The 27,393-nt window shown below is 49.6% G+C and overlaps 1 protein-coding gene across 1 annotated transcript in view; it reads left to right on the top strand.

Annotated features, from left to right (window-relative positions):
• Positions 1 to 16,112, top strand: part of ITGB5 (integrin subunit beta 5) — a 112,776-nt gene extending 96,664 nt beyond the window's left edge. The window contains exons 11-15 of the mRNA XM_032406742.1: positions 5,463 to 5,685; positions 9,755 to 9,858; positions 13,336 to 13,455; positions 14,762 to 14,928; positions 15,569 to 16,112. Of these exons, the coding sequence (XP_032262633.1) occupies positions 5,463 to 5,685; positions 9,755 to 9,858; positions 13,336 to 13,455; positions 14,762 to 14,928; positions 15,569 to 15,664 (710 nt within the window). The 3' untranslated portion in view covers positions 15,665 to 16,112. The remainder of the gene's footprint in view (positions 1 to 5,462; positions 5,686 to 9,754; positions 9,859 to 13,335; positions 13,456 to 14,761; positions 14,929 to 15,568) is intronic.
• The last annotated feature ends 11,281 nt before the right edge of the window (positions 16,113 to 27,393 follow it).

Raw genomic sequence — 27,393 nt, 5'->3', positions numbered from 1 at the left:
CCAGATTCAGGAGGCCAGCTCAGGTGTTCTGATTCTGGAAGCCACGTGTTCACCACACTCCCCTGCCCCATTTTCCCAATGTTTCCTTGTGTCCCCATTCTCCACCACCCATGTTCCATGGGAAACAGGCTCCTCTTCATCCTGAGCCTCTGCAGAAATCCCTACTCCCCCCTCTTTCCTGAGACTGGTGGGCTTTGAGAACAGTTGGCAGGGACTGAGGAGCTGGCCCCTCCTGGTCGGCACTCTCCCAGCCCCTCAGGGTCCCCTTTAGATATTTGCTTTCCACCTCCAACTCCCTCCCCTCCTTTGAAGTTGTGCCATCCCAATTATACCAGCCTCAACTTTTCCCCTTCCCTGTCACTTACTGATATCCTGACCATTCCTACATTCCCCAAAGACCCTGGGTACTGCCTCGCGCTTGCCCCTCTCCCCAAGCCCCACCATCCCTGATCTCCCTGTGACGTTGTCCAACGCTTTGATGTCCATGTGCCTTGCTTGCTCAGATCCAGTGGCAGTTCACAGCAATTCTAGCCCATTTCCTGGGCACCCCTATGTGCCAGATACTGAGTTAGGGCATTACCTGCAATAGCACCATATTTCTTGGCAACATTTCCATGAGGAAGGCATTGTCCTCATTGACAGATGAGGAAATGGATCTTCAGATGGGTTTAGGGACTTGGCCAAGGTGACGTAGTGAATGGTGGAGGACAGACTTGAACTTGGCTCCATGCAGCCCCTCAGCCTCTCTCAACACAGCTGGAAGCTTGAGCATCCCGCTCTGGCCACAGCCCTCCCCACTCAGCTCGCCTCCCTTTCTCCCTGCATCTTTCTCTGCTGTGACCTCTTCTCTTAAGAGCTTACCATTCCCTCGATCCCTCTGTTTCCCCCAAAACCTTCTCTCTTCTGAATCTTTGTCTTCAGTTAGAAGAGTGCACAAATAGATCCCATCTTCAGAATATCCTGTCTGCCTTCCTCCCCATCTCTTCCTTACCCTACACAACCAGATCACGTGTGGAGCTGCCTGCTTGCAGTCGCCTCTCTACTGGCTGGATTCTGCCCTCAGCCCTCCAGACTGTGCCAAAACCCGGCAGCCACCTAGGATTTGCCCTTCTTGATCTCTTCTTGCCCTTGCCGGGCCTTCCCCTCATGTCCCTTTTGGCTTCCAGGCCACTGGTGCTCCTCTCTCCTCTCTAGCAGCTCCTCCACAGCCTGCTTCAAGGGTGCCCCTTCCTCTAAGTAGTCGGGATTCTATTTTATAAAGGGAGGGAAGGGGCCACGTCTTGGCCCACAGCCCACACAAGCACCGTTGTGCTGATGGAAAGCTGTTGAATTCTGTAGAGCTGAAATTCTGTATGAATAGACACATTTACAACTTCCTGTCCATTTAGCTATCAATCATTGTAACAAAGGTAGTACTAATAATAACTCGCACGTGGAGCGAGCCACAGCTTACAAAGTGCTTTCACATGCCCTTCAATATCCCTACCTATGTGCAGTGGAAATATTTTTATGTCTGCACAGTATTAAACAGGCATCATTAAATTCAGCTCACTCTGCCAAGGCGTTGGGGGTTAGCATTATAAATGAGCTGTGTTTTGCTGAAGAGTTCTTGCTTAGGCCCTCCGGGTGTTGTTAGCCAAGATCAAGTCCCCAGTCCCCCATTTAGTTTTACTGGTGATCGGTAGGTTATCGATCCTTGGGATGGGGCCAGATGACCCTTGTTATTTTAATAACGCGTTCCTTTCCTCCTAGGGCATTAGGAGAGTCTAAGGGCTGACCAGATGATGTGGGGAATCTCCATGCATGCAGGTTGAGGGAAAGGTGGGTTGAGGCCCAACTGCAGGATCTAAGACATTTGGATTAGGATAAAGTGTAACCAGGTGGACCTAGTTTTTGAAGACCTATATGGGTCACACTTTTTAAAGGAGACTTGGAAGCTTTAAACCATGATGGCCAGTGGTTGTATGTTGTGTGCTGGCTCCCCACGGTGGTGGAACCTGCCTGGAGTACTGTGTTGGTCAGACGGAGTGGTCTGCCACAGGTGGGAAGGAGGACATAGCAGTACGTGCCACATCTTTGCTCTGGCTGCTTCGAGCTGTCTTCAAGAATCGAAGAACTGCTTCACAAACTGAATTGGGGTGATCAGGGGAGCCAGTGAGCTACTGACGGCAAGCATTCACGAGATTTCAGCCATGACACCAGGCCAGGAGCCGGCAGCTGCTTCCCTAGTTTGGCTTGTTGGGACTTGGCTTTGGAGTTGTCAAACATTTGAGACCAGGAGCCACATAGATAAGGAGTTTCTGTTGTCCCACAGCCCCTCAGTAGCTCCCCAGGTGCTTGCTCATCACACTGGAGGGGGCTGGGGCTATTTGTGCTTTGTCCACTTTATAGCAGTCTTGCACACCGTTTCTTGTCATGTCCTTGCTACTCAGGTGTTGTGGGAGGCTTTCGGGAGGGGCTCATGTCTCTGGTGGTGAGTCCTGTCCCTCTCTTGCCCTTGACCCCTAACTCGCCCTGCTTGAGCCCTAGGTCTGACCCTAGCCCTAAAATCACTGACCTCTGGCTGGGCCTGCATGGTATCAGACGTGCCCAATGCAGCCAGGCTTATGGCTGGTCTGGTGGAGAGTACAGCGCAGCAGGCACCGTTGCCGACCTTCTCAGCAAGCAGATCCTATCACTTCCGTGCCTAGTCGCTGTGGGGAGCAAGTTCCCCCTTCAGCGCACACACACGCTTCACCTGAAACCCAGCTCTTCAACAGGATAGTAGCCGACCTCTTCTCTAAAATGTTGGCCCTTTGGAAGACGATGTCAGGTTGTGTTTGGCTAATGTTGTATTGCTGCCGCACACCATTGGAGCAGGGAGGGAAACAGCCCTTACTTTCTGAAGCAAAGCAGCCCCTCAGGCCTGGGTACCATTTTGCTGCTTGTAAATACAGCACTGACTGTGCCTTTCACTCTTTGTGTGTTTGCTTTATGGGAAGGTGTGATGTATAAGCTGCTGGAGAGTGCCAGAGCTATATTAGAAACTTAGCCCAGAAGCACGCTCATCTCTGCAGCTCACTTTGAAATGCATTTTGGAAACTGTACTGATGGGTAGACAGAGGGAGGGGTGGATATGTGGTAAAGCAGCAGGTAACGTGCAGGTGACGTGTTAACGGTGGAATGTAGGTGGCAAGTATATGGACCTTCACCGTACAATCCTCTCAACTCGGCTGCAGGTTTGGAAATTTTCGTAATAAAATTGTGGGGGGGGGGGAATTACCCCCAAGAGTGACCCATTTTTAATTGAAAACAGGCCCTTGACCAGGGTGACCCCTGAGGCTGGAGAGTGAAGGGGTTGTGCAGATTGGATCCATTTCATTCGGGAAGACTTCCCGTGGGGGGTGGTTTCCTGCCTGCCAAGGCTCGGAACCCGTGCTGTTCATCAACTGGGTGACAGGAGAGGTGTGCAGCCTCCCCATGCATGAGCTGTGCACCCCGCAGCCAGCCCCCTCCGGCCCCCCGCCCCCGCCTGGTGTAACCCCCCTGGGCCTCACCTCCACATGCCAGCTTCTAGGGGTTCAGCTGCACTCACAGCCTCCTGCTGACCTGGGCCTGGCTTTTCTCACCTGTCCCAGAGGGCTGCCGTGTGCCTCGGCACTGCCTGGGAAATGGCAGTGCTCAGGATCGGCTGTGGCTCTGAGCCCCGGTGCAAGCAGAGGCTGTCTGGCGCGGGAGGGTTGGGAGACTCACCTGCAGATTCTAGGCTCTACGGAGCTGACAGAGCAGAAGGGGTGGGAAGCAAGTGGCAGGTGAAGAAGCTCTTTAGAATTAGGCCCTGACCTAAATTGTGGGTCACACTCATTGGTGGTCTCACAGAAGGTGCTGGGATCCAACTACTGGGATAACTGGTTCAGGTGTGGGAGTAATGCAAGGCCTCCACCTGTGTGATACCCATCGCCTGCCGCTCCAGTCTCCTGCTGGTATGTAAGTGGGGGCTCAGTCATGCAAATTAGTGCTCCTTTTAATCTTAGCCTTAGCAGAACAGCATCAGGAAGGAAAACATGCTGCAATAATAGCATAAGGGAGATTGTGTAAAGTGAAGTGTCACGTATAGCACTGCTTTCTGCCTCTGTTAGTGCAGAGGATCGAGAATCTGCGGTCAGGCCCTTGGTCCCCTTGAAAGTTGGCGCGCTCCGTGCTTTTCACCGAGCCACACGTTCACTCGCTCACACTCAAACACGCTTGTCCTCTGAGCGGAGTGAGCCTCTGCCCTTGGCTCCTGCAGAACCTCAGGGGAGGCACAGCCCCTCCCCCCCTTGCAGGCTGGGGAAAGGGTCCCTCCTGGAAAGGAGAGCAGGGCGCCCCTCAGCTGGTTGTCCTCTCGGCTCGGGCCTGCTCTGCTCTCTTTCCTCCCGAGAGGCAGTGGGTGCTGGAGGTCAGACTCCCTGGTGGGAGTCCTGGCCCCACGGCCGCTGCCTCATGGCCTTCCGCAGGACGTCATCTCTGTGTCTCGGCTACATCAGCTGTGGAGCGAGGGTGCTAAAGGTCCCTGCGCGTGGCACGGTCGTCGGAACCGCTCCCGTTCGTGCCGTGAAGCCTGGTGGATGTGTAGCGAGTGCTGTTCAGTTAGCGTGCGCCACCCTCAGCCCCGGCTCCCGCATCCTCCCGCTCTGGGCTCCAGGTCTGGGGCCAGAGCGAGAATTTAGCAGCACTGCACACTGTGGCTGTAACAAATTACCACGGAGCGAGGGGCCTTTAACAACACAGATTTCAACAACAACAACAACAGATTTAGTCTCTTGAATTCTGGAGGTCGGAGTCTGAAATAGCTTCCACAGGGCTAAGGTCATGGTGTTGGCAGGGCCATACTCCCTCCCGGGCTCTGGGGAGGATCCATTTCCTTGCCTTCTCCAGCTTCTCGAGCTGCATTCCTCGCATTCCTTGGCTCTCTGGCCTCTTCCTCCATCTTCAAAGGCAGCAGCTAGCATCTTGCTTCTGTTGTCCCATTACCACTGGCTGCTGTGGTCAGATCTCCCTTTGTCTTTGTCTTCTGTGGACCCTGGTGATGGCATCGGAGCCACCTGGAGAGTCCAGGAGACGCTTTCATCCCAGAGTCCTACACGGAGTCACATCTGCAGTCTCTTTTGCCATAGGAGGTGACAATCACAGGTTCTGGGGATTAGGATGTGGACGTATTTGGTGGCCATTCTTCACATGACAACTGAGACAGGAAGAAGCTCTCTGGGGTCCTGGTCCTGTGGTGTCCCTTGGGCAAATTCTGAACCAACGTGGAGCACTGCTGCAGATCTAGCTGGGCCGCACAGGCCTGTGGGCCAGGCCCTGTCTGCCCACACAGCGCCGGAGGGCACCGTCTGTGTCCTGTCCTGTGGGCTCCCCAGTGCCTGGCCCATGGCAGGGCCTGGGGGGTGGGTTATGTGTTTGTGCAGGCAGGCGCTCATGTGCTACGCGTGTCCCTTTAGGCCATGGCGAGTGCCACTGTGGAGAATGCAAGTGCCACGCAGGTTACACTGGGGACAACTGTAACTGCTCTACAGACCTCAGCACATGCCTGGCCAAAGACGGCCAGATCTGCAGCGACCGTGGGCACTGCGTGTGTGGGCAGTGCCGGTGCACGGAGCCGGGAGCCTTTGGAGAGACGTGTGAGAGGTGCCCGACCTGCCCGGACGCTTGCAGCACCAAGAGGTAACGGCGCCCTCACTCCCGCTTCTCACCCGGACCAGGCCTGTGTTCTGGCCCATCGGGCCCTGGGGCTGGCCGGCCTCTTTCTCCCAGCGCCCGCGTCCTCCGCTGCCTGGTCTTGCTGGGGAGCGAGACTCTTGCTAACCGTAACTCCGTGTTAACTACACGACATATTAAAATAGTGTTTTTGAAACGCTGGTTCCATGGGGATTTTGTAAAAAAATAAAAACAGAACCAAAAAAACAAGACTGCTATTCTGTTCCCAAATTTAGAAGTTACCAGATTACGGAGTTAAATTAAACTGGTTTTGGTACCAAAATAGTGGCTTTTCAGAGCCTTTCGAGTGCTATTGAGTTTTTCAAAAGGGGATTTAGCATGCATCTGTTTTTTCCAATGAGTTGGAGCTCCTCCCCAACATTAACGTTTCCCAAATAACGGTTTACAGGACGCCCGCAGGGCACACGCGGCTTTGAACAACCCAGAATCAGAAGGTTGATTGGATGGGAGGGCATCCGACCTAGATAAGGCCTGCCAGACACAAACCACAGAGGCTTGTGAATTTTCTGCTCCACTTAGAGAGCTCACGGAGCATTGGCTGTGTGCTGCGGCTGAACGCAGATGCCGGACGGCGGGCACCGGGCCTCCGCTGCCTCAGCCACAGGGTCACGTTCCCCAGGCTGGCCTCCCGGCGGCCCTGCCCTTCGCCCTCTGCCAGAGTGCGCGTGCGCGGGAATTAAAGGGCTTCAAGGAGCTGTGCCAGCAGGAAGGCAAGAGTGACCGTTTCTCTGGACTTTTGCTAGAGAAACTGCTGTGTCAGCATCATCCACGCTAAGGGGCCTGAGTGAGGGAAACGGGCACAGATAATCAGAAACAAATAATAATACAGACGTCTCTCTGGCTGGGGAATGCAACTGTGCAATTTTCTTTTGGCAGATTTCCCCTCTAAATGTCTGGCTCAGGCTGATAATGGAAGGAGTTCGTGCTCTGTGAGCCCACCGTGGCTGCTGGTCAGTCCTTGCTCAGAAATGTTCTGGGTGGCAGAACCCCTGCTTGGACGTTTGCCTCAAATAATCCAGGCGTGGGTAATTGAAAGCTGGCTGTAGATCGAGAGACAAGATAGACAGGGCCAGATTTTATTTTGTGTAATTGGAGAAGAGCAGGGGAGAGTAAGGGAGAAGAAAAACAGATCCACTTTAGACCTGCTAAGAGTGGAGAAATAACAGAAATCCAAATAGAAACATCCCAGGGAAGGAGGGTAGGATCCTGGATCTGGAGCCCAAATAGCTGTGGCCATCTGAGCATGGAGTCACAGCATTATCCACATTTGATGGCGGCGGCAAGGGCCCTCCCCCGGCTGCCTGAAGGTGTCTGCTCCTTGTCCTTGGGGCACATGAGGTGAAGGGGGGAGGGGGCAAACGAGGACAACACACATGGTATCAATAAAAGTAGATGAAGCCCGTTTTCTTTCCTCTGGAGCCACAAGGCAGTGTAGGTTTGGCATAGGTCAGTTAAAAGACCCAACAACCTTTGCTTTAGTCAAAATGGCACAACCCTAGCTGTAAATATTTAAGACCTAGAAAACATAGCACTTCTTATCCATTAAGCAATACCAAAGAAACAAGGAGAGCAAGGAGATGCCATAAGGAAACCACTCTTCCTTTTTCTTTATCTCTGGGCCACAATGACCCTCTGTCTCTTTCTCTGCCCAGTTGCAATTGTTGTTTTAAACAAATTCCCTTTGATAGTGACTGATAGCAGGCTGTTTTTCTACACTGTTTTGCCAAGAACCACCAGGTTTTGAATGCCTTATGTCTTTTTTTTTTTCCTGGAGTTTCAGAACAGCCAATCTCTACTTTCTAGCACTAACCAAACATACCCTTCACCTCGGGTGAGGTCACACTCAGCCTCAGCTGATTTCAATTAACAGGCTCTCTGAGTAAAGTCTCTCTCAGCAACTTGTTTGTTTAAAAGGCCAGACTTATTTTAACACATGACTACAGTATATCACAAGTTTCAACCCAGTGCGTGGAGCATACAAGTTAGACTGATATGTCCACATGGATAATTAGGGAATGTTTCCTGGACATGGTCCTGTGGTTTAATGTGGTTTAATGACAAGCGGGGTTGCAGCTGGAAGGCTCGGGGAACCCTCCCTGAGACGGAAGGTCGGCTGGGGGGCCACTTGCAGTGTGTTCATCCAGGAGGCCCGAGGAAGGGCCTGAGCTAAACCGCCCCTTCCTGGCCCCCAGCCCAGTCTCAGTGGCCTGCCCTCTGGGACTCCAGCCTCAGGGGAAGGGCAAACATTACCAACTTGTTTGTAACTCCACACTGTTTCCATGAAGTCCTTCCCAGGAAAGTGGGATTTTATGGCCAGTTCTGGGGTAGCTAAATTCTTAAGTCTTACCCGCTTTCTTCCTTAGCGTTCAGAAGGGGGAGTGAGGACTTGGGAGGGGCTTCCTGAGAGGCTGGGCGCCTGGGTGCTGGACCCTCTGCCACCACTTCTCCCAGGCCCCATCGCCTCCCCATACACAAAGGGGGTCCTCGTGAAGTACTCTCTGACTCCCTTCCCGTGCTCCCTCCACAGTTTCTCTCCTGGAAATGTAGTAACCGGCCTCAGTCTCAAGGAATTAAAAAAATGGATGATGATAATGAAGGCCGTGCATTGTGGTCGTACATCCCTCTATATTTTTGCCAGAGAGCTTTCCAGACACACAGCCTCGTTGGTCCCCACGGGCCTGTGGGGTGAGCAAGGCAGCATGTCCCCCAGGTCGCTGTGGCTCTGTGGGGTCACCGCCTGCGCTCTGCACACTAGGCTCTTGGGCCCTCACTCAGGCTCCTGAGGAAGCCCCTGTTTCTGGGGTGCTCACCTCCCCTGCAGGCCACCGGGAACCATGGGTTCCCCACTAAGTCCCTGAGAATTCACCGACAGCTGTTTGTTTTGCCCCAACCCACTCCTCCCTGGGGTTCTGTTTGTGCTCCCCCCATTCCACCATCCCCCAGGGGGGTCGGGGCCCTTCTCCACCACAGCAAGCTTTACAGACCCTTCGTCAAAGCTTCGCTACTCTGGCCCCACCTCCTCAGGAGTCATCTTCTCCCTGATGTAAACCGAAGATAGATGGGGAATATCTGGAGCTGGGTTTGACTCTGGAAAGTATAAGTACTGATCCTTAATTGAGCATCTTTGTTAAGCATTTTCACACAATGACAATATCTGACTTAAACTGTGCACCTGAGGTGGGAGGAGCGGGGCTCAAAGTGTCTCTCTTTGGCCCCTAACCCGATTTCTCCAGAAGGCACCCGTTGAAATGTAGGTTTCCTGGGAGGAGGCTATCACCCTATATCCTCTACCAGAGTCTAGTGCAGACCAAGTCACGGGGGGTAGCCCAACTCACAGGCAGGCTCCTCTGGGAGGGAGAAGGGGCTAGTGCCTGAGGGTCTCCTGGACAGTGGTTTACTGTGCTCACTGTGAAGCCAAACCCAGAGCCCAGGCTGTGCCCCGGAGATGTGGATCTCATGGGGGTAGTCAAGCCCTAGAAGCAGTGTTTTCTGGAAAGGCCCCTGGAGAGTCTAATATGTAGGAGAGTTGAGGGCCCTGCCCTGGCAGGAATCTCCCAGTGGCATCCAGGGAATTGGGGTAACATGGGGGCATCAGGCACTGGCCGAGGGGGTGTGAGGACCCCTCCGCAAGGCCCAAAACACCATTTCTTAATCACTCTGAAGTTCCTGCTTGGGGCAGACTCCTCTCCGGCATCGGATGCAACAGAGTGCAGACGGGTTTGGCTCCTGGTGTCTGAAATTGAAAGGTCTCCAACCTGCAACTTGATATGGAGACCAGACATGCCTTTAAACTCACATACATTCCTCCGAGGACCCTCCGGCTTCCCGTATAACAGCAGTCAGAGGCCAGCAGAAACACTGACTGAGGCTGAAAATGTGATGACAGGACGAAGTTAGAGCCTTCAGGGGCCCAGGCCTGGCGGGAGGGCGGGCCACGCGCCCCTGGGAGCTCAGCTGCTGGGGGGGAGCTCCCGCACAACCTCTAACACCCGCATTTATCCCCTCTTCTCCAAAGAGACTGCGTTGAGTGCTTGCTGCTTCACTCGGGGGGCCCGGTGGAGAACCAGACCTGCCACAGCCTGTGCAAGGATGAGGTGGTCACGTGGGTGGACACCATCGGTGAGTGTGCCCCAGCGGCCCTGGCAGCCAGCCCCTTCTGTATCTTGGCAGACACCTCAAGGCTTCCTCCCCAGGGGGACGATTCATCGGCAGGGCTGCCTGGCGGGGAGCAGGGCAGTTCTAGCCTTGTGTTAGAAACCACAGCGTCAGGGTCCTGGGCACTACGGGGGGCTCCCCAAGAGGACTTGGGGTGCCTGTGCTACGGCATAAGTTCCAGGCCCTCTGCATGTACAACCTTGTTCATAACTCTCTGTGCCATCCCTGGAGTCCGGCCCCTTCTTTTTTTTTTTTTAAAGATTTTATTTATTTGACAGAGAGAGACACAGCAAGAGAGGGAACACAAGCAGGGGGAGTGGGAGAGAGAGAAGCAGGCTTCCTGCGGAGCAGGGAGCCCGATGCGGGGCTCGATCCCAGGACCCTGGGATCATGACCTGAGCCAAAGGCAGACACTTAACGACTGAGCCACCCAGGCGCCCCGAGTCCGGCCCCTTCTTAGCCACATCTCTCAGGCTGTCTGAATGCGGGTATATTAGGACAAGTCATGTTAGCTGCTGTAACAAACAAACCCCAGACCTCAGTGACTTAACAGAATGTAAGTCATTCACTGCAAGACCACTGAAGACATTCCTGGTTGGCAGGACCTTCCGTGAGGTCGTTCCGGAATGTAGACCCTCTCTATATGAAGGTTGCACTCTCCTCAGGGTCCTTAGAATCCTCTCCACTCATCAGCACGTGGGGGAAGACAGAGTGAGGGATCGCGTGAGACGCTTCTGTGGGCCAGGCCTGGAAGTGGTGCCTCTGAGTTCCACCTGCGTTTCACTGGCCAGAACTCAGCTGTCTGGCCTCATTGAGCTGCAAGGGTCACTGGGAAATGTAGTCAAGCTCTGTGCCCAGGAGGCAGGGAAACCATGTTTGATGAACGACTGCTGGGTCTCTGCCACGTTTGGCCTCGGCCTGGTGCAGCTCTCACGATGCCGCAAGGCAGCAGAAGGGGCCGAGCTCTCGTTTGGCCCGGATCGCGCCTGGGCTCGCGTGCCGCCCTGGCTCTTGTCCCCGCTGCAGACATCTGTCCCTGCAGCTCTCACCCGCACTTTGTTCTGTTCTCTGGTGCAGCAGCTTGCATCTGAGGCTTCTTCTCATTCGAACCACTCCAGTTTGACTCCATCCATCCATCCCTGTGCCTTTGCCTCTGGACAAATGGCTACGAGTCCCTTTCTGGGTGGGAGCCCACAAGGAGGCTCAGACGGAGGTGCACAGACCTCTGCTCTCCACTGTCTCTGGGCTGCCTCCGTCCCTTTTCCAGCACAGCCATTGCTGTCCCGGCTGAGGAGTTTCTAAGGGTAAGAGATGCATCACGTACCTTAGCCTGTGTGCACATGGCTGGCTTTGGAACTGGTCTGGAGCACTGTAATTACACCAAATCAAAGTGGCCCTGTGTTGGAACCCTCACACGTTCTGGCAGCAATGCACAATGGTGCACGACTTTGGGGGATGGTCTGGCAGCTCCCCCAGATTAAACAGAGTTACCACATAGTTCAGTAATATCACTCCTGAGTATATACACAAGAGAACTGAAAACACGTTAACCAAAACTTATGCGTGAATGTTCATAGCAGCATTATTCATAATAGTAAAAAATTCGAAACAACCCAAATGTCCATGAAATGATGGAAAACTAAAATGTGGTACAAGACATGGTGTCCTGATACGTGCTACAAAAGGGACAAATCTTCCAAGTATTATGCTATGTGTGAGAAGCCAGACAGAAAAGGACATACATCGTATGATTCCATTTACATGAAATGTCCAAAACAGGCAAAAACACAGAGACAGAAAGTAGATTGGTGGTTGCCAGGGGATTGAGACTGACTGCTAACAGGAAGGGTTTCTTTTGGGGGTGATAGAAATGTTCTGGAATTAGATGGTGAGAATAGTTACACAACATTGTAAACATACTAAAACAACCGCATTGTATCTAAAACGATGGGGCAAGGGGACAAGACTATGTACCACAAAAGGGGTTCTGCCTCTGAGGCTCCCTTGCTGGTAGCCTTGCCCTCGACCTTGACCTCGGCTGCGGCGGGCTCTTGGCCCCAGCCTCCCGTCTTGGCCCTGACTTGCCTCCTCTGTAGCCTTCCTTGCTCCTGCCCCCCTGGTTTTGACTGACCACTGTGGCCACATCCTGGCTCCTGAGTACGTTGAGTCATGCACTCAGCCAGCCCTTGCTCATTGAGCACCTACTGTATGCTGGGGCTTGTGCTAGACCAGGGGGCCCAGCGGGAAGCCCACGGAGTCTAGGCTCACACCATTTTCCTGCCGCTGCTTCTGCTTGCTACGTGAGGCCTGGCTCACAGTAGGTCTGCCCGCTGACCTGGGGCAGTGGCCCCCACCTAGGCAACACACAAAAGGGACAAGATGCTGCCTTCCTGGGGCCCCCAACTGACGCACCTGCCCTGGAGCAGTTTCAGCCGTCATGTGTAGCTGCTTCTCGTAAAATCCTTCATGAGAAGGTGTCTGCTCAGATTCACTGTTTATCCTTTTCCCTCTCCTGGCTTTTTTCAGGCACACATACACTTACACTCACCCAGACCAGGCTTACGGGTGGGGGCTGAGAGAGACAGTCCAGGCCTTCACATTTGATGACCACACTAATTGGCCTGGTTCCAGGTAAAGACTCCTTTGAGCAGTAGGGTTGCAAAGGCGAGAGCTGAAAGGCATTTCACGCCGTAACCTCAGCCCGCCGCAGTTGCTCGGGACCAACTGGCCATTGCTGCCGAATGTCTCCTTCCCCTTCCTTACTCCCTTTCCCTGCTAGAAATCAGTCTAACCCTTTCCCAAAGAAGCCTTGGAGTGCAGGTGATGCCTGGACAGGGGCTGGTGGAACAGCAGCGTGGGGCCAGGCGGGGGCTGCTGGCTGCGGAGGAGCGGGGCTGCGGCAGGTGGTGGCCACGCCCCGCCCTGGCCTCCGGCGCTGGCCCTCGGCACCCTTGTCCGAACGTCCTCGTCACCCTTGGTCGTTGTGGTTTTACATCCTAGCACATGGCGGCTGACGCTTGGCCACCGCGGTGGGCTCTCAGCCAAGTGGACTCGACCGTGAGCTCTTGCCCGGGCCCCCCAGGGCATCGGGATGGCTCTTTCCTTTCTGTGTCCCTTTGACGTCCAGGGCAATTCCACGTACCAGCCTCAGCCCCAAGCATAATGCCGGGGCCTCCTTCCGCTTCCCATCACTCCCAGCCAACACTTGGGAGGTGTGAAGAGCTTCTCTCTTGCATTCCCCAGGGATTGCTCGCACCTCAGGGGATTCATGTCGCTGGGGCTGCATCCTTGATGTGAGAAACCCAAGCTCACTTGTAAGGGCCCAGCCTCCCCCTTATGCCTCTCTGCACCCCCTTTCTTAACTGAGGTGCTCGGCTCCCTGCTGTCCCATCAGCGCACTGGGTTGCTCGGAGCAGACATTTCTGCTTGGTTTTCTTCCAGTGAAAGATGACCAAGAGGCTGTGCTTTGTTTCTACAAAACCGCCAAGGACTGTGTCATGATGTTCACCTACGCAGAGCTCCCCAGCGGGAAGTCCAACCTGACGGTCCTCAGGGAGCCAGGTGGGTCGGGGCCAGCTCTGTCTGTTGCCCCGGGGAGCTCGGCTTCTGACACCTTCCCCTGCTCTGGGCTTGGGGCCCTGTGTCCTCACTGCCTTTCCAAGCCGCAGAGTGAGGAGGGTCTAAGGCCGCCCCTGCCCAGCTCCTGGAGTTTGGCAGAAAGGTGGGCGTACGCCTGAGGACCCGCTATGGGTGGGGCTCTGGAGGTCACGGCCTGGAGGCTTGGGAGCCAGAGGGTCTCGTCTCGGAGCAGCCGGAGCTCGGGGGGACGAGAGGCCACAGCACACACTTCACCTGCGTCGCTGACGGCGGTGAGCAGCTGCAGCTTCCGCAGAGGGCGGCCGGGCGGGTCAGCGCTTGCCTCGGGGAGCGGCCGCCGCACTGCCCCCGCCGGGAAGGGCCGGTGCAGCTCTGGGTTACACGGCCGCGCTCAGCTCCTGGGCCCCTGCGGAGGTCAAGCCTTCGTGCGGATATCCCTAATTCTGCCTCCTGCTTTGGACCCAGGGCCCAATGGCCTTTTGCTTTGGAGTGTTCAGGGTTTCCAGCATGACCCTTTTTCTTCTTCTCTGGAAGGGGGGCAGGGGTGAGGAGAAAAAGGGTTGCTCCCTTCAATTTACAGCATTGCAAACTGTTTTTCCAAATTGAGCCAGACCACATAATGTGCCTTCTCGGGGCCAGCAGCAGAGGAAGTGCTGTGGTACCAGCCCAGGAGGCAGGCCTGCAAGAATGAGGCTTTGTTTCCAGGTGCTGTCTTTGCGGTTCTTTGAAAATAAGCACATGTGCTGCAAAGGGCCACACTACGGGCTTACAGATGTTGGCTGGCCCCCAGCCCAGCCCTCGTGGGCTTCCTGAAACCTCCTCCCTGCCCGGTCTGCTCCTGAAACCATTTACATGAAGGCCGAGGCAGGTCCAGTCTGGAGAATGGAGACTGGCCCAGGCTGGGGCCTGGGCACTCACACAAGGGGAGAGGCTGCTGAGCACACAATGCACACGGCGTGTGGGAGTGAGGGGGGCGGCCGCCAGGGCTCTCGTCTACGTGTTGCCACAGGTAGACTTGCTGTGGTTTGGAACAGGAGCCATCCCTCTTGGACTCTTCCCCTTTATGTGCATTGGAGAAAACTTCCGCCCCCCCTCCGCCCCCCCAGGTCACCCAGAAGCACTGTGGGACCTAAGAGAAGAGAGGGAAGGCATTTTTAGAGAGGCACACGTGTCGCTCCAGATAGACCTGAGGTGGGGGTGGGGATGGGGCGGTGTGCACGGCCATGCTCTCCTGGTGGTTCCGCTCACCCTGCCTCCTGGTCTCCTCCAGAGTGTGGAACTGCCCCGGATGCCACAACCATCCTCCTGGCCGTGGTGGGCAGTATCCTCCTGATTGGGATTGCGCTCCTGGCCATTTGGAAGCTGCTTGTCACCATCCATGACCGGAGAGAGTTCGCAAAGTTCCAGAGCGAGCGGTCCAGGGCCCGCTATGAGATGGTAAGCCAAGGGGATGCTAGAAGTAGAGAAAAAGTCAAGCTTAGAGGTCTGGTTGAGGTCCCACAAGCTTTAAGGCCCGCTAACATCTTTGGCATTCAAATCAAGGAAACAAAACCTGAGAGGCGGTGTGTGTGGCCAATTCTGGGTGGGGAGAACGCACGGCCCAGGAGCACGGGGGGCCCCATGCAGAGCCCCACAGCAGGCCCAGCTCAGGACCCTCATAGGGCAGAGGCGCGTGGCGCAGCCTCGGCAGGAAGAATCTGGACAGTCCTAGAGAGACTGCAGACTCGGTAAAGGACCTCAAGTTGTTAGCATCCATTACAGCATCTATTTGTGAGAGTCTTGTCTCCCCTGGCAAACTGCACTTGCCCAAAGGACTGAGCACAGTGAGCACCCCTGAATCCCCAGTTAGTTTCTGTTAAAGTTGGAAGGGACTTCAGAGATCGTCTGGTCCAGCCCCTCGTTTCAGAGATAAAGAGTAGAAGCTCCGTGACTGGGAGGGTCTTTCCCAGGCATGACACCGGCTGCGTGCTCAGGCGGCTGCCTTCCGGGCTGACGGACCGAGGAAGGGCCTCGAACCCTGAGTATGTGTGTTCAAGTGAACGGACACACACGTTCTCTTGCCTTTTGTGTTCTGTAGGCTTCCAACCCTCTGTACAGAAAGCCCATCTCCACACACACCGTGGATTTCACCTTCAACAAGTTCAACAAATCCTACAATGGCACAGTGGACTGACAGCTCCTTTTCCTTGGAGGACCAGAGGGGGCTGACGAGAAGTCAGACTGATATGCCTTGGACAGCCGCTCAGCTGGATCACGGCCCCCTAGAGGGACAAGCACAGACAGCTTCCCGTGAGCCTGGGCCAGGAGCCCACTCCCTGCACCGGAAGGCGGCCAGTGTGTCACCTGGCTGCCCGGCCATATCCACGCCAGACAGCCACCCCTCCAAGCCCAGGAAAAGGCCCGGGACCTTGGCGCTCTCAGCTTTCCGCACCACATCCAGCTCGACGTCTCTGGGCACGGCTGGGGGCCTAGGCCGCCTCTCCCTTCCAGGAGGGCTGAGCCTCCAGCCTGGCCAGAGGAGAAGGCTCTTGGGAGCATCAGAGTGTGCAAAACCAACACACGCTCTGGCTTCTGTCGTGTTGATCATTTTTATATGAAATAAAAAGATCGTGCATTTATGGTATAGTTCTGATTACTGCGAACTGTCTGCCTGATATCTATCCTTGCACAGGGGTGTGTCGGTGGTGGGATTGTTGAGATGCCTGCTGAAGGCGCATAGTTGCAAATGTCAGTTTTCCAATTCTGTCCGTGTTCGTTTAGTACTTTTGTAACGAAAGGGGAAAAGTTTGGGATTGAAAGTAAAGACTAAACCAAAAGATTTTGTGTTTGCCTGACATTCTCTGTGACACGCGTATTCCTATCCGAAGTAGTCTTAAGTGGTGCCCTAGTGGGGGTTGAAAAGGCTGTGTCCTTCCTCAGGGGACCCAGCACAAGCCAATCCACTATTCCAGACCAGGGCTCTTCAAACAGGGCTCCGTTGGGATGCTCGAGGGAGAGCTAAGCCTGTGCCTTTGGACCCTCCCAGTTTTGGTGTAAAGAAAGAGCTTCATGCTAGAAACTGTGAAAACCAGGCTACCGGCCTGCCTGCCCTGTTCCAAGGCTGGAAATGGATTGTGCACATGAAGAAAGGTCCAGATGTGACTTCCACCCACAGTCTCTTTCCACATGGAGAATAGTTCCCTTCTAGTGCCTTCCCCAATCAACTCCCATCTCCCAACCAGGCCCAGAGCACAAAACCCATTTCAGTGTGTTTTCCTGCAGGTAGGTCCCTGAAGTGCCCTTAGGTTCCCCTGTCTGAGATGGAAGGGACCCGACAAATTCTCTGATCCTGTCCCCTGTCCACGTGAGAGGAAAGGGTGAGACGGGCAGTCACCTGTCCGGGGTCAGGACATTAGCTAATGGCCTTCCCCGTACCTGCTCGCTCTTGGAAAATCTCTTTCACTAATCAGTTTTTCTGCTCTTGGCATCACGTCAAGGCTGTTAGGCTTTCATTCCAAATTTATCTGTCCTCAGCCTTGGACCGATTTCCCTGCCTTCATTTTGGCAAACACGGAGGGAGACAAGTGCCTGTCGGTAAACAAGGCCTCTTACCTGGGGCAAATACGAACGGATTCTGAGTTTTCTTTGTTCTGTGTAATTAGGGTGAAACAGACCTCGTGACTTGGTGAAGCTGCCTTAAAACCTATATTGTAATAAAGCAAATGTAAGTAAATATATAAAAGAGATAAATAAAATAGTGGCTTTGAGACTAAATTAAGAAAAACACAGTTTGGGAAGAAACTGGGTTTCTCTTCTGTTTAATTGTGGGTTTACCTGGAGACAAATCGTTAACTTGTTCAAAGGCTTGTTTTGTATCAGGCAGCTCTGTAAGGGCACGCAGTTCCTGAGCCACAGACTCTAAAGGACTCTCTGCTCCTGGCGTACACCTGACAGAAGTTAGGAGATTTCATCTGTGACCCCCCCACCCTCCCGCCCCGCGCCAACTGCTCACAGTGCCCTGCTGCCCTCTGCTGGGGGCTCCTGGGACTAGCAGTTGGGAGACCCGCCCCCTGAGATTCTGCCCCAACGTGTGATTCTCTTACTCCTTTCACCACCGCCCCATCACCACCAGCACTCCTCCATGGACACAAATAATGGAGCAGGGGCTCTCAAACCGTGGGCAGACTGACACTGCCCTTCCTGCCGCTTTGGAAGCACGCGATGCGAGTTCTAACGATGGCAGAGGGACTAGCAAGGGGCACCTGGCAGTCTCTGGAAAAGCCTTTCCTTGTATCTGGAAGGATGGTCAGGGATGCACTTGTTGGAAAGAGGGAGGGGTGGGGCTATTTGCCTTGTAATTCATCTATAGTGATTTAATACACCGGTTTCCAAATGGTACTTGTTTTGATTAACTGATTTTGAACAACTTTTTCAAATTGCAAAAGTAATATATGGGAAAAGTGGAAAATAAAGATATCATAAAGAGAGAATCTTTTATAATCATAGCAAGCAGGGTAACTACTCCAGCTTTTTGTGTGTGACTTCTGTTTTTTCTATGCATATATATATAATTTTAACCAAATTAGGATGTGACTATCGCTCTCTTTAAAAGGACCAGGGACCCTCATTCCACTTGGTTGACTAGTTCTTAGTCAAACTAAAGTAACAGCCACCTCTTTGTGGGGGAAAAGATGTGTTTTTTAACTTTGTTTAATTGGGATCATAGCTTGAGGTTGGAGAGAGCCCTGTTTGTAGAACCCTCCTTCTAGGGGCGCCTGGGTGGCTCAGTCGTTAAACGTCTGCCTTCGGCGCAGGTCATGATCCCAGGGTCCTGGGATCAAGCCCCGCGTCGGGCTCCCTGCTCAGCGGGACGCCTGCTTCTCCCTCTCCCACTCCCCCTGCTTGTGTTCCCTCCCTCGCTGTGTCTCTGTCAAAAAAAAAAAAGAACCCGGGCGCCTGGGTGGCTCAGTTAGTTAAGCTACTGCCTTCGGCTCAGGTCATGATCCTGGAGTCCCTGGATCGAGTCCCACATCGGGCTCCCTGCTCGGCGGGGAGTCTGCTTCTCCCTCTGACCCTAACCTCTCTCATGTGCTCTCTCTCATTCTCTCTCTCTCTCAAATAAATAAATAAAATCTTTAAAAAAAAAAAAAAAAGAACCCTCCTTCTCAGCTACCAGCACCCCTCCAGCTGAGCTCGCAGCTTTGGGAGGAACTCTTGGACAGAGTTCCAAATTTAAGTACGTATACGATATCTATACGTATACGTATAGGTATACGTACTCGTATACGTACTCTTCGTATCCGGTTTCTTTCTCTTAAGAGTTCAATGCCAGGAAGTTCTAATGCTTCCTTTTGTCATATGATGGGACCTGCAGGGTCGGGCCTGTTTGGTATCTTGATTGTCAGGAAGCTGGGAACTAAATGCAACAAAATATAACTTACCTTTAATTCTTACTGAGATCTTGATCTCTCCCCTGAACTGTCCCCTCCACCGCCCCCTGCTCAGCCCTCACGCCGTTCCCCCTCTCCACACATGCTTTTAGATCCTTCTGACCATGTCCTGCTGTATCATTCCTTCATCTTAAGGGCCTCCAGTTCTTGTTGCATAAAGGCAAGATCTAAACTGTAAGTAACCATAAGCCCCAACCTTCTAGGGTAGGAGGATACTTAACCTTTTTGTGTCGTGGACCCTTTCAGCGTTCTGGCAAATGCTACCGACTCCTTGTCAGAATAATGCATGTCAATGTGTAAATAGGTAACATACCAAAAAGCCTGACCTACTTATCAGAGCAACTGGTTACCATTTACCATCTTAGTTTTACTCCAGAAAAACCCTAGAAGGCTCACCAATTAAAGCTTTGTTGGTCTTAACCTGCTTAGAACAGCAAACCCCTGAGACTAAAAGCAGCCTCTCCTCCTCACTTGGCCCTCACAGTAGGCCCACAGGGTGTTCAGGGAAGGCAGTTCTGCGTTTTACAAAGGATGAAATTGAGGTCAGTCACCCCCAGGGTGAGAGGGTTGGCAAGGGAGACCCCAGCTCAGGGACCCCTTCTCTGTTTTGATGCTCTTTCCTCCACACGGCACCTTCTGGAAAACGTGTGACTGACTTCTTATCCTAGAGCTCACATGTAAGTGAAATCATGTGGTACTTGTCTGTCTTTGTCTGACTTATTTCACTTTGCACAATACCCTCTAGGTCCATCGATGTTGTCATAAATGGCAAGAGCTCATTCTTTCTTATGGCTGCGTAATATTGTATGTGTGTGTGTGTACGCATGCACGCCATGTCTTCTTTCTCCGTTCATCTATCACTGGGCCCTTGGGTTGCTTCCATAACTTGGCTATTGTAAATAATGCTGCAGTAAACATAGGGGTGCATGGATCTTTTTAAATTAGTTTTTAAATTAGTGTTGTCATTTCTTCAGATAGATACCCAGAAGTGGAATGACTGGATCATATATTTCTACTTTTAGGTTTTGTTTTGTTTTGTTTTGTTTTGTTTTTTGAGGAAACGCCATACTATTTTTCACAGTGGCTGCACCAATTTATATTCCTACCACTGTAGGTAGGGTTCACTTTTCTTCACATAATCACCAACACTTGTTATTTCTTGTCTTTTTGATACTAGTCAGTCTGATAGGTGTGAGGTAGTATCTCACTGTGGTTTTGATTTGCATTTCCCTGATGGTTAGTGATGTTGAGCATCTTCTCATGTGTCTGTTGGCCATCTGTAGGTCTTCGGAACAATGTCTATTCAGGGCTTCTGCCCACTTTTTAATCAGGATGGTTTGTTTTTCTTGGTTTTGAGCTGCATGAGTTTTGGATATTGACCCCTTATCGGATATATCATTTGCAAATATCTTCTCATTCTATAGGTTGCCTTTTCATTGTGTTGATGGTTTCCTTTGCCGTGCAAAAGCTTTTTATTTTGGTGTAGTCTCTATAGTTCACATTTGCTTTTATTTCCCTTGCCCAAGGAGACATCCATAAATAGGTCGCTAAGGACAATGTCCAAGAGATTTTTACTGCCTATGTTTTCTTTTATGAGTTTTATGGTTTCAGACCTCACATTTGGGTTTTTAATCCATTTTGAGTTTATTTTTGTATATGGTAGAAGAACGTGGTCCAGTTTTCCCAACACCACCTATTGAAAAGACTCTTCTCTCTATCATATATTCTTGCCTCCTTTGTTGTAGATTAATTGATAATATAGGCATGAGTTTATTTCTGGGCTCTCTATCCTGTTGCATTGATCTGTGTCTGTTTTTGTGGCAGAACCATACTGTTTTGATTACTACAGCTTTGTAGTATATCTTGAAATCTGGGATTGTGATACCTCTAGCTTTGTTCTTTCTCAGGATTGCTTTGGCTATTCAGGGTCTTCTGTGATTTCACACAAAGTTTAGGATTTTGATAAAATTTTGGTATTTTGATAGGGATTGCTTTGAATCCGTAGATTGCTTTGGGTGGTAGGAACTTTATAATGATATTAATTCTTCCAAACCATGAGCATGTAATATCTTTTCATTTGTTGGTGTTATCTTTAACTTCTTTCACCAGTGTCCTAGTTTTCAGAGTATAGGTCTTTCACTTCTTTGGTTAAATTTATTCCTAGGTATTTAATTTTGGGGGGGGCACAATTGGGATTGTTTTCTTAATTTCTCATTGTACTACTTCATTATTAGTGTATAGAAATGCAACAGATTTCTGTATATTAATTTTGTATCCTTCAACCTTACTGAATTCATTTATAGATTCTAATAGTTTTTCTGGTGGAGTTTTTAGGTTTTCTACACATATGGTGTCATCTACAGAGAGTGACAATAATTTTATTTCTTCCTTACCATTTTGGATGCCTTTTATTTCTTTTCTTTTTTTTTTTTTTTTTAAAGATTTTATTTATTTATTTTGACAGAGAGAGACACAGTGAGAGAGGGGAACACAAGCAGGGGGAGTGGGAGAGGGAGAAGCAGGCATCCCGCCGAGCAGGGAGCCCGATGCGGGGCTCGATCCCAGGACCCTGGGATCACGACCTGAGCCGAAGGCAGACGCTTAACGACTGAGCCACCCAGGCGCCCCGGATGCCTTTTATTTCTTGTCTGATTGCTGCAGCTAGGACTTCCAGTACTATGTTGAATAAAAGTGATGAAAGTGGACATCCTTGTCTTATTCCTGATCTTAGAGGAAAAGCTTTCCATTTTTCAACATTGAGTATGATGTTAGCTGTATGTTTTCCATATATAGCCTTTGTTTTATTGAAGTGTGTTTCCACTAAACCCATTTTGTTGAGAATTTTATCATGAATGTATTTTGTCAAATGCTTTTCCTGCATCTACTGAGATGATCATATTTTTTTATCCTTCCTCTTGCTAATGTGATATATCATGTTGATTGATTTGTGAATATTGAGCCACTCCTGCATTGGGTAAATCCTACTTGATCATGGTGAATGATATTTTAAAGTATTGTTGAATTCATTTTGCTGATATTTTGTTGAGAATTTTGTATCTTTTTTCATTGGTTTTTGGTTTTGTTGTTGTTTTTGGCAGTGGGTAATGCTGACCTCACAGAATGAATATGGAATTTTTCCTTCTCCTGTTTTTTGAAATACATTGAGAAGAATAGGTATTAACTCTTCCTTAAATGTTTGGTAGAATTCACCTGTGAAGCCATCTGGTCCTGAGCTTTTGTTTGTTGGAACTTTTTTGATTACAGATTCAATTTCATTACTAGTAATAAGTCTATTTAAATTTTTTAGGAGCACCTGGGTGGCTCAGGTCATGATCTCAGGGTCCTGGGATTGAGCCCCTCTCAGGGTTCCCTGTTCAGCGGGGAGTCTGCTTCTCCTGCTGCTCCCCCTGCCTATGCTTGCTCGCACTCACTCTCTCTCAAATAAATAAATAAAATCTTTTTTAAAAAATAAATTTATTTCTTCCTGATTCAGTTTTGGAAGGCTGTATGTTTCTAGGAACTTTATCCATTTCTTCTAGGTGGTCCAATTTGTGGCATATAATTTTTTTGTTGTAGTCTCTTATAGTCCTTTGTATTTCTGTGGTGTCACAGTTATTTCTTCTCTTTCATTTCTGATATTGAGTCCTCTCTTGTTTTTCCTTGATGAGTCTGGATGAAGGTTTATTGATTTTTGCTTATCTTTTCGAAGAATCAGCCCTTGATTTCATTATTTTGTTTTGTTTGGTCTCTATTTATTTTTGCTCTAATCTTTATTGTTTCCTTCCTTTTCTACTAGCTGTGGGCTTTGTTATTATTTTTCTTGTTCTTTTACGTATAAGGTTAGGTTGTTTGAGATTTTTCTTGTTTCTTGAGATAGGCCTATATCACTATAAACTCCTCTTAGAACTGCTTTTGCTGTGTCCCAAAGATTTTGGATTACTGTGTTTTGTCTCCATGTATTTTTTATATCCTTTTTGATTTCTTCTTTGACATATGCATTGTTTAGTAGCATGTTGTTTACCCTCCATGTGTTTTTTCCAGATTTTTCTTGTAATTGATTTCTAGTTTCATACTGTTGTGGTTAGAGAAGATGCTTGGTATGACCTAAACCTTAAATTTATTGAGACTTGTTTTATGGCCTAACATGTGATCTATCCTGGAGAATGTCCCATGTGCACTTAAAAAGAATGCATACTCTGCTTTTTTTGGATAGAATGTTCTTTATATATTTAGGTCCATCTAGTCTAATGGGTTGTTCAAAGACGTTGTTGCCTTGCTGATTTTCTGTCTGGATGATGTATCCATGATGTAAGTGGGGCGTTAAAGTCCCCTATTATTACTATACTATTATCAGTTTCTACCTTATGTTTGTTCATTGTTTGCTTCAAGTATTTAGGTGCTTCTAGGTTGGATGCATAGATATTTATAATTGTTATGTCCTCTTGTTAGATTGATCCCTTTATCATTATATAATGCCCTTCTTTGTCTCTTATTACAGTCTGTTTTAAAGTCTATTTTGTCTGATCTAAGTACTGCTACCCTGGCTCTCTGCTTATGTTTTTTCCATCTCTTCACTTTCGGTCTGTATGTGTCTTTAGGTCTGAAGTAAGTCTCTTGTAGGCAGCATGTAGATGGGTCTTATTGTCTTACTATTATTTTTTAATCCATTCAGTCATTCTTTGTCTTTTGACTGGAGCATTTAGTCCATTTACATTTAAAGTAATTATTGATAGGTATGTACTTTTTGCTGTTTTGCTAATTGTGTTCTCTTCAGGTTGTTTTTGTAGCTCTTCTCTGTTCCTTTCTTTATCTCTGCTCTCTTCCCTTGAGGTTGATGGCTTATGTTAGTGTTTTGCTTTCTCTTTATTTTTAGTATGTCTATTACAGGGTGTTTTGTTTAAGTAGGCTCCACACTCAGTGTGGAGCCCAATGTGGGGCTTGAACTCACGACCCCAAAATCAAGACCTGGGCTAAGACCAAGAGTTGGACGCTTAACCAAGTGAGCCACCCACGCACCCAATTACAGGTTTTTGATTTGTGGTTTCCATTGGGTTCACATACAACATCTTATGCAAATAGCAGTCTGTGTTAAGTTGATGGTCACTTAAGTTCTAACACATTCAAAAACACCAAACTTCTACTCCCCCCTCCATGTTCTATGTATGTCACCTTTTACATTTTATTTTGTGTATCTCTTGACTAGTTTTTGTGGGTAAAATTATTTTACTACTTTGATGTTTTAACCTCCACACTGGCTTTATAAGTGATTAATCTACCTTTACTATAAGCTTGCTTTTACCTGTGAAATTTTTTCTTTCATGATTTTCCTCTAGTTACGGCCTTTTCTTTCCACTTAAAGAATCTCCTTTAATGTTTCTTTTAAGACTGGCTTAGTGGTGATGAATGCCTTTAGCTTTTGTTAGTTTGGGAAAATCTTTACCTCTCCTGGGTGTAGAGTATTGGTTATTGGGTTTTTTCCTTTCAATACTTTGAATGTATCATCCCACTTCCTTCTGGCCTGCAAAGTTTCTGTTAAAAAATCAACTGATGGCCTTATGGGGTTTCCCTTGTATGTAACCATTTTATCTTGTTGCTTTAAAAAATCTCTATCACTATTTTTTGCCATTTTAATTATTATGTGTCTTGGGGTGGACCTCCTTGGGTTAATTTCTGTGCTTCCTTGATCTAGATGTCTGTTTCCTTTCCCAGATTAGACAAGTTTTCAGTTATTATTTCTTCAAATTTTCTGCCCTCTTGTCTCTCTCTTCTCCTTCTAGGATCCCTATAATGTGAATGTTATTACACTTGATGGTGTCACTGAGTTCCCTTAACCTATTCTCATTTTTTTATTACCTTTTTATTTTTGCTATTCAGCTTAGTTGCTTTCCTGTTTTCCAGATCCCTGACCTATTTTTCTGCATCTTCTAATCTGCTGTTGATTCACTTTAGGGTATTTTTAATTTCAGTTATAGAATTCTTCAGCTTTTTTTATATGTTCTATTTCTTTGTTGAAGTATTGAGTTCATATACTCTTCTCAAGTCCAGTGAGTATCTTTATGACCATTACTTTATCAGGCATATTGTTTATCTCCATTTCATTTAGCTCTTTTACTATGATTTTTGTCTTGTTCTTTCATTTGGGACATATTCCTGTCTCTTACCATTTTGTCTCATTCTCAGGATTAATGGTTAGGACTGCCCTCTCCTCTCAGGGGCGGTGTGTGTCACTACCTGTGTCCAGGCTTCTGGTGTTACAGATGACAGTCTGCTACTAGTCGGATTCATTTTTTTGGTTAAATCTTTATCCTTGAAGTTCAATAATTTTTATAGGATATGCCTAAGCCTATGCCTTTGTCCCTAGCTCCTGCCTAGAATTTAGTGGGCTCTTTTAATCTGTAAACTCAAGTATTTTTTTCAAACTAGAAATTGTCAGTTATTCCTAAAATGATTTCCTCTCCTCCCAGAATGTCTTCTTTTATTCATGCATCTGTCCTCTATGGCTCTCATCTACTCCCTTACTATTTCCATTTCTTTGTGTCTGTTCTGAATTTTTATGATTTCTTCCACTTGATCTTCCAGCCCATGAATGTAGTTCTCAGTATTATATACCATCTTTAAACTTCCCATTGCACTTTCAAATTCAAAACTAAAATTATTTAAGTTCTCCCAAAACTTGGGTCTTGTTTTTGTTATTTTGGTCTCTGAAGTGTGATGTTTCCTGTGGCAACTATTTCTTACCAGAAGCCCTGTGCTCACGAAGACTCAGAAACATTTTGCTGGGCCCCATTCCAGGTACAGAAAATTATGCAGTGAACGGAAGAGTGAATCCCTGCTCTCTTGGAGCTCGCACCTGTTACGGGTGCTTTTCTTTGCTTTCCTCCCCTGGTTGCTGGATTTCCTCAGGCACTTTCTTTTGTCTACCCTTGGCTCTGTACACCTCGAGAGGTGGGGCAGACCCTCCTAGAGCAGCAAACCTATGGTTGGTAGGAGGCCTAAAACTTCTAAGGGCCAGCATTACAGTAACTAGGACAGTCTCTGTCAGAAACCTCAGTTCCTCCCAAGCAAGGAAAATCCAGTTGACCCTCTGGTGTATGCACACGCATGCACGTAGACACACACACCACTTCTCCACAAGTCCTGAGCCTCCTCACTATTGTTCCGTCTTCCTACCTACCTTAATGGAGACAATATCTGGCACCTGTCCTCTTCTTCAGAGATCCCGGAAGAGCCTGTGGTCGTGTTCCAGGTTTTACCTGAACAAACCCACCAGCCATTTTGTGCAGTAGAGATGAGGGAATGGGAGCTGAGAGGAAATAACATTAAAGGTGACTTCAGGGGGGCGCCTGGGTGGCTCAGTTGATTAAGTGTCTGCCTTCGGCTCAGGTCATGATCCCAGGGTCCTGGGATCGAGCCCTGCATCGGGCTCCCTGCTCAGCAGGAAGCCTGCTTCTCCCTCTCCCTCTCCCCCTGCTTGTGTTCCCTCTCTTGCTGTGTGTGTCTCTGTCACATAAATAAAATCTTTAAAAAAATAAAAAAAATAAAGGTGACTTCAGGCTGCCATCTTCACCCTCCAGTGCCTTTTTTCAGACATTCAGACAGTCCCTGGGGGCTTTTCCTAGGGATGACTCCCATCAACATGATTAAGGTTGAATTGGGACCGGGACTCCTGTTAGCCACAGGCTGCCGTGATGGAGAGCCTCCAACTGCAACTGCCACATGGCCCTGCTCAAACAAGATCGTCAACAGGCAGAGGAGGGGCTATTTCAAAATGCTCACCTAAGCTCACACCCCATTCCCCTCCCTCCAAGATGCTTCCTGAAAAGACAAAAGAAATATATAGAATTGGGGAAAATCTCTATCAGTACTGGAGAAGAGGGATCATCCAGGAACTCAAAAGAACTGGTGGGAGAAATCGTGTATTTGGGAGCAGAGGAGAAGGGCCGCTCCGCTGGTTAGGGTACGTGCATGAAGGTGGGGCCTGGGAAGGTGGATGTCCCTGCCCTCCCCTCAGCAGAAACCCAGGCCTGCTGATAACAATGTCAACTCTGTGGCTGGGCTTTCTCTTTCTAGTGAAGGCAGACTTCCCTGTCCATGACCGTTGGGATAATTAGGCAGGATCCTGGGCAAACCCAAATGGAACCTTAGAGGTCTTGAAACTGCTGTCTTTTTAAGGAAATGAAAGAGCAGCCCATCTACTTGTAATCCGAGGCGGGCAAGAGAAAGGCGTGACGGGTGCAGCCCAGGTCCACAGGTGCTGCCTCGGTGGGGAAGTGAGTGAGGGCGCCTCACACTTGGGTGAGATGAAAACCAGACACTGGCTCCAGGCTTACAGCTACTATCCTCTTCCCCTCCTCCTCCCTCTGGATCCTGTACTATCACTTTTAAGTAGGAAAGGAGAATAGCTAATATTTAAATATTACTTGGGCATCACATAAGACACAGAATAAAGGACACATGAAATACTGTCCTGGTT

This window comes from Phoca vitulina, unplaced genomic scaffold (genome assembly GCF_004348235.1).
Source record: "Phoca vitulina isolate PV1807 unplaced genomic scaffold, GSC_HSeal_1.0 scaffold8, whole genome shotgun sequence".
NCBI lineage: Eukaryota > Metazoa > Chordata > Mammalia > Carnivora > Phocidae > Phoca > Phoca vitulina.
The sequence above is the reverse complement of the archived record's forward strand: the minus strand, read 5'-3'. Positions and strand labels throughout refer to the sequence as shown.